General features: G+C 39.3%; 1 protein-coding gene across 6 annotated transcripts in view; it reads right to left on the bottom strand.

Moving 5' to 3' along the window:
- Gart (phosphoribosylglycinamide formyltransferase, phosphoribosylglycinamide synthetase, phosphoribosylaminoimidazole synthetase) overlaps nucleotides 1-6,230 on the bottom strand; it is a 29,196-nt gene that overhangs the window by 5,892 nt on the left and 17,074 nt on the right. For all 6 annotated transcript variants that reach the window (XM_010608677.2, XM_010608675.2, XM_010608673.3 and 3 more), the window contains 5 exons: nucleotides 4,225-4,319; nucleotides 3,713-3,822; nucleotides 3,161-3,359; nucleotides 1,768-2,019; nucleotides 1,396-1,548 (listed from right to left, as the gene is read on the bottom strand). In XM_010608677.2, coding sequence (XP_010606979.1) covers nucleotides 1,396-1,548; nucleotides 1,768-2,019; nucleotides 3,161-3,359; nucleotides 3,713-3,822; nucleotides 4,225-4,319 — 809 coding nt within the window. The remainder of the gene's footprint in view (nucleotides 1-1,395; nucleotides 1,549-1,767; nucleotides 2,020-3,160; nucleotides 3,360-3,712; nucleotides 3,823-4,224; nucleotides 4,320-6,230) is intronic.

Genomic DNA, 6,230 nt, shown 5'->3' with positions numbered 1-6,230 from the left:
AAAAAAAAAAAAAAAAAAAGCTGGGTAGGATAAGAGCCTACTTTCTATAACTAAACAAGTACTTAGTAACACAAGCAGTAATTTAAATGTTGAAAATCTCTTATATCTATTGTAGTCAAAGTATGATTTGTGGAAGAAACCTTAGAGGCTGGTGCAAGGGTTGTTTTCACTGGAATACAGACATCTGCATAACTAAAAACACAAAGAAAATTGAAAATGCCACATCTAACCTTTCACAATGAATGAGTCAACAGGCAGGTGCGCTAAAAATATTGTGTAAAATTACCTTCAGGCTATGTGTATAAAGCATATATGAAACACAAATGATTTTCATGTTTGGACTTGAGTTCTAACCCCAAGCTATCTCAGTATGTATATGCAAATAGTATTCCCAAACAGGAAAAAGTCCCACACTCTTCTGCTCACAAGCACTTTGCATAAGGGTTACTCAGCCTCTATCAGTGTCCTAATAACAAGACAGCGTTATTGTTAGCCAAGTGGCATGCCAGACCAAGGTTGTTAACACACACCTATTTTTTAGTTGGCTATAGGGGGAGTGTTTACACTACAGACATTGGCAAATTAATTGGTTTTGCCTTGTTTCCTCATTCATCAGCATGGCAATTTTTCACTACTTGAATAATCCAATCAAGGAAATGCTCCTTAAAATTTTTGTTATCTTTTTTTTTCTTTAAGTACCTGGGATTGAACTCAGGACTCTGCGCTTGTCAGGCAGGCATAGTAAGTTTTTGTTTTCTTAGAACACTTTTTTTTTTTTTCTTCTGAGACATGGTCTCACTTTGTAGGTCAGCCTGGCCTTGAAATCACTACGCAGCCCAGGCTAACCTTGAGCACACGGTGATCCTCCTGCCTCAGCCTCCCAAGTGCTAGGATTATGAGCATGAATCACTATGCCTGGGCTTTTTCCTTCTAAGCATGGAATAATTTCTGAATCTGTCTCCCTGTTCTATGCCCTGTTTCAGGTCCTTTTACCTCCAATGTGGACAACTTATCAGCCTCATGTAAGGTTCCACCTTATAGAACTTGAGGTTACCAATCGCTTTGGAGGATCTGCTTATAGCACTTCATCTTTATGTAAGCTAATTGCACAAGAGGATTTTATGCCTTACATAAACCAGTTCCATAATGGTGTCCAACCAGTAAACTCATAGACTACATGGATAATACAGCAAACTCCAATGAATAAGAATTCTCCATTTATAACCACATATATACAGTACTAACTGCTAATTGTTTCCTCCATAGTACATTTCATTGCTCGATTTGTTTTTGTGGTGATGGGGATTGAACATGCCAGGCAACCACTCTATCACTGAGCTGCTTAGCCCCTTTTCAGTGGTTTTTTTGAATGTAAGTTCCCATTAGTGATCTTACCTAAATCCACTCCAAATTTCTTAGGGAGGACTCTGGGAATGTTTTCTAGCAAGCCTCCACCGGTAATATGGGCAAAGGCCTTGACATGTCCTGAACGTATGACAGGTAACAGTGAACGGCTGTAGATTCTGGTTGGAGTTAGAAGTAAGTCTCCTGTAGGTTGGAGAGATCAGACAGATTTAGCCTATAAATACAAAACTAAAGCATGCAATGACTGTAGTCCTGCACAAAAAAAACCAATTCTATTTAAAATAGTGCCCAAGCAGCAAACCATACATAATATAGTTCAATGTAATGCATTCTAGCTTGACTAAGTACAGACTAGACCCACAGAGTGGTTGCCCAAACATATCTAAGCAGCACTGAGCTTACCTAAAGTCTGGTCACCACAGCCACTAGGTGCTAGAGAAGAGTATTCCAGTGAAGACTGTGCTACAATCTTCCTCACAAGGCTAAATCCATTGCTGTGAAGACCAGATGAAGCTATTCCAACAATAACATCCCCTTCCACAATCTGTTCCAGGTGAGGGAGTTTCTGATCCCGCTCCATGGCACCAACAGCAAAACCTGCTAGGTCATACTCTCCAGGAGGGTACATGTCCGGCATTTCTGCCGTTTCGCCTCCTGGTGGGGTAAGACAAGAGCAAAGAAGCCACATCCACGTATTTATAAATCTGCATAGGGAAGAGTGGCACAAGCTCCTCTTAGCATGAACAATTAAGCACATGGTTATACCCCGTCCTCTATCAGATGCCTAACAATGTTTAACCAAGCATGATTTCAGGGGAAATAGCACTAATTCCTACAAAGGGTGAGATAAGGTCTACCCCAGAAGTCTGTGTGTGGCCTTCAAATATCACTGCCTTCCAAGGGTGAATGTTCATTTGAGAATAACATCATTTTTAAAGCAGTTTAGTTTCAAAAATGCTTTCATACTTTTGTGTGTGGAGGCGCACGCCTGTAATCTCAGTACTTGGAGGCTGAGGTGGGAGCGCCTCAAGTTTGAGGCCAGCCTGGATTACATAGAGAGACCTTGTCTGAAAAAACAAGACATAAAAAAGCAAAACCAAAACCAACCAAACAAAAAAGAAATAGTAACATGAAAGAGGCAGTTTTGTTCTTTGGTCCACTACCTATGAAATCATTCTGCTGAAGGCACAAATTACCAATAATGGATATCAGTATACTGTATACCTAAAATGTACCGATAAAATAAATGAATTTAAAATCATTCTGCTAAAAAAAATCATATAGTTAGGTGGTATTTCTAACAAATCTGGCCACATTTTATTTTTATTTTTATTCTCTTAAAATTCTTTTATTGGTACATTTTAGGTATACAATACATTCACATTTATCATTGGGAATTTGTATCTTCACATGATTTACCTTGATTCTTATTTTTTCCCCTTCACATTTTATTCTTTGTGTCATTTTTGTGGGAAGACATGGTTTAAGATCTGAAATGCCAGGAACCCACTTGTTCTGCTATGGTGCTATAGGGAGCAAATAACCCAAGCCTTCCCGTGGAGCCTCCTGAGAAAGATGGAAAAGGAAAAGGAGGCAAAGCCTTCCGGACCGTGTAGAAGCGTGGCTTGGCGGACAAAGCACCAGGCTCTCAGATCAGCTCAGGTGGTCTTATCTGTAATTCACTCCCCACACCTTGTGACAGAGTCCCTCACACTAGCTAAGCTGGTACCGATCACATTTGTACACCAGATTAACTTCCAGTGAGGAGAAAGGCTTGTGGTTAAAATGATCATACCTAGGAGAGCACACCCAGCTTGTTTGCAAGCCTCAGCAACTCCAGCAACAACAGCTTCAGTTGTCCTGAGGTCAAGTTTTCCACAGGAAAAATAATCAAGGAAAAAGAGGGGCTCTGCTCCTTGTGCCAGAATGTCATTTACACACATTGCAACCAAATCTTGACCAATGGTACTGTGTTTATTGCACAGCTGGGCAATCTATACAAGATAAACATGCACATTAGAGAACAAACTATACAGCATCTTGTCAATTTATTCACAGAGGCTGGCAAGTACCACTAACTTGGTAGCTGTTCTTAATACCCCAAACAGAAGAACAGTAAATTCTGATAAGTGATTTGCTCCAAATTACCCTTTCTAATGCCCTGAAATATTCTTTTTCACCCAAATATAGTCTCAATAATATTATTGTTCCATAAGGCTAAAATATGTGGTTACTTGGTATGATTATTTTTAGTTTATATATATCAAAAGAAAAAAATATGTACTTGACATATAGTAATTCCCTCTACCTTTGACAAAAGGCCTTTATTCACAAAGGTGTCTATTACCTTCAGTTTAGTCCCAACACCATCTGTTCCAGAGGCCAGAAGAGGGTCTTTGAAACCAGCTGCTTTCAAATCAAAAAGACCAGCAAAACCTCCAAGATCAACATCACAGCCTGTCAGAGATAACACTAATTACTTGCTGTATTTTAATATATTAAACATAATATTCTGGCCAGTTCTTCATAAGAATGACTAAAAGCAGAGCTTCCTCTTTGGAGGAAGGGGAAGAGTACCATGTACCCAAAGAAATGATCAAGAAAGCAGTAATTAAAAAAAAAATGCTAGGAAGAAAGCAGTAATATCAGATAAATGCCTTCCTCAAGGGAGAAAAAGAAAGAAGATTACAGAAGATTAGAAGACAGAAGATTAGATTGGTGTAAGTAGGACAAGACTTAAAGGGACATTGGAATTAATTTGGCACATTTTCCCCAGTTAAATACAAAGCCCCAATCAATTTACAACATGTCAAAGAAACAACAGTACTTATTATTACTAAAAGTCAGAATCTGACTTACCAGGTCTGGAGGTAGCTTTTGCTAAAGGCTGAATTTTCTTAACCAGCATATTTCCAGCTGCAATGTCTACCCCAGAGTCCTTGTAAGTCAGGCCCCTAAGGAAATGAAAACAACAACAAAGGTTTCATTTTAATTGCCAGCAAAATTAATCTTTTTTTTTGTACTGGGGATCAAACTCGGGGCCTTGTGCTTGCAAGGCAGGCAGCAGAACCACTGAGCTAAATGCCCAGCCCTTAAAAATCGTATTCTAAGGCAGAAACATCCTGAAAGTGCTTTTCACATTCAATGAGATACTGAAACACTCAATGCCTAGCGCCCATCCAGAGATTATCATTTAACTACTCTCAGATATGCCCTAGGATTGAAATGTGTTTCAAGAACCTCTAGTTGATTCTATTGCATTGCCATTTGAGAACCATCCATTGTTCTAATCACTTGTTTCTTTCAGAAATATTTCTCACAGGCTGCTAAATACACTAAAGTTTAAAGAAAATTTTCATTGTGGTAAAATACAAATGAAATCTACCACGTTATCATTTGAAAGTATGTAGTTCAGTGGTATTAAATATTCATGTTGGACAACCATCACCATAATTCCATCTCCATAATTCGTTTTGTAAAGCTGAAATCATGTAATTCCCTATTTCCTCCTCTATCCCTTAGCAACCACCATGCTAAGTTTTAAATGTACTGATATTATGCTATCACCTTTCTTGTTTCAATTTTGGGATGGGCAGTGACAAAACCAAGTTACAGTGTGAAAACGGAGTCTGGCAGGTACAAGTGCTAGCACACTTGCCTAGCATGCCTTAGGTTCCATCCCCAGTACCACAAGGGAAAAAAACCTAAAACTAGGGTTACACGAACTCTGTATATTCTAGCTGGGTGTGATGGTTCGTTCACACCTGTAATCACTGCACTTAGGGAGGCTGAAGTCGGAGGACCACAAGTTCAAGTTCAGCCCGGGCCACTAGGTGAGATCCTATTTCAAGATTAAAAAAACAAAAGGGGCTGAAGATGTGAAGGTCACCTTCAGGTGACCCTCAGTATCAAAACAAAAAAAGTCAAAACCAAACAAACACATCAAAAACTTAAGACATTCCTAAATCAAATTGAGCAAGTTCTTACTGCAACAATATAAATGCATAACCATATCAGTTTCCTTACAGCAGAGGACAACAGGAAACAAGATTAAGCAAAAGAAGTTAAGACCTGGTCACAATACTCAAGAATCTAGCATTTTACAAGATGAAGTCTGAGAATTGATTGCGAATTCAGTAGTGTTGCTTGCAAAAATCAGAACTTCGGCATACTGGGATGCAGGGACAGATGCAGAAGTATGTTGCAGAAGCTGCCAGGACGCAGCTAGAGTGACAGCACTGGTGATTAATCCAGTCAGCAGCATGGGTCACTCTCAGAGAGGAAATAAAGACTGATGGGTTTAAAAGACTCAGGTAGCGTGCTGGGGACTTAGCTCATGGTGCCGACGCCTGCCTCACAAGTGCAAGGTCTCAAGATTGATCCCCAGTACCCCCCCACAAAAAGACTTAGGTAGCAAACAGTGTCACAGTACCTCATTTTCTTCACCTTTGACTTAAAAAACTCAGCCTAAAATTAAGATTATATTTCCTCAGCCAGGTGTGGTGATCTACACCTGTAATGCTAGCAGTCCGGGAAGCTAAAACAGTAGGGTCGAAAGTTCAAGGCCAGCCTGCCGAATTTCAACTTAAGCGAGACCCTGTCTCAAAAAAAGAAAATGGGGTAGGGGGCTGGGGATATAGCTTGGTGCAAAGGCCCTGAGTTCAATCCCCAGTATTGTGAAAAACTTGAAGAATTGCTACTCCTTGAAATAGGTCATTTCTAAGGAATCTCATCATTTTTAAATGAAAAATAAAATTTCTGGATGTCATTTTAATATTACTGATCACTTTAAAAATCGGCCTCTAGGAAAGTCATGAGTTTGATCCCTGGTACAAAAAAAAAAAAAAAAAAAAAAAAAAAAAATC

This window comes from Fukomys damarensis, unplaced genomic scaffold (genome assembly GCF_012274545.1).
Source record: "Fukomys damarensis isolate Sample0158 unplaced genomic scaffold, DMR_v1.0_HiC HiC_scaffold_24, whole genome shotgun sequence".
Lineage (NCBI taxonomy): Eukaryota > Metazoa > Chordata > Mammalia > Rodentia > Bathyergidae > Fukomys > Fukomys damarensis.
Note: the sequence above shows the minus strand (reverse complement) of the source record. Positions and strands in the feature narration are given on the sequence as shown.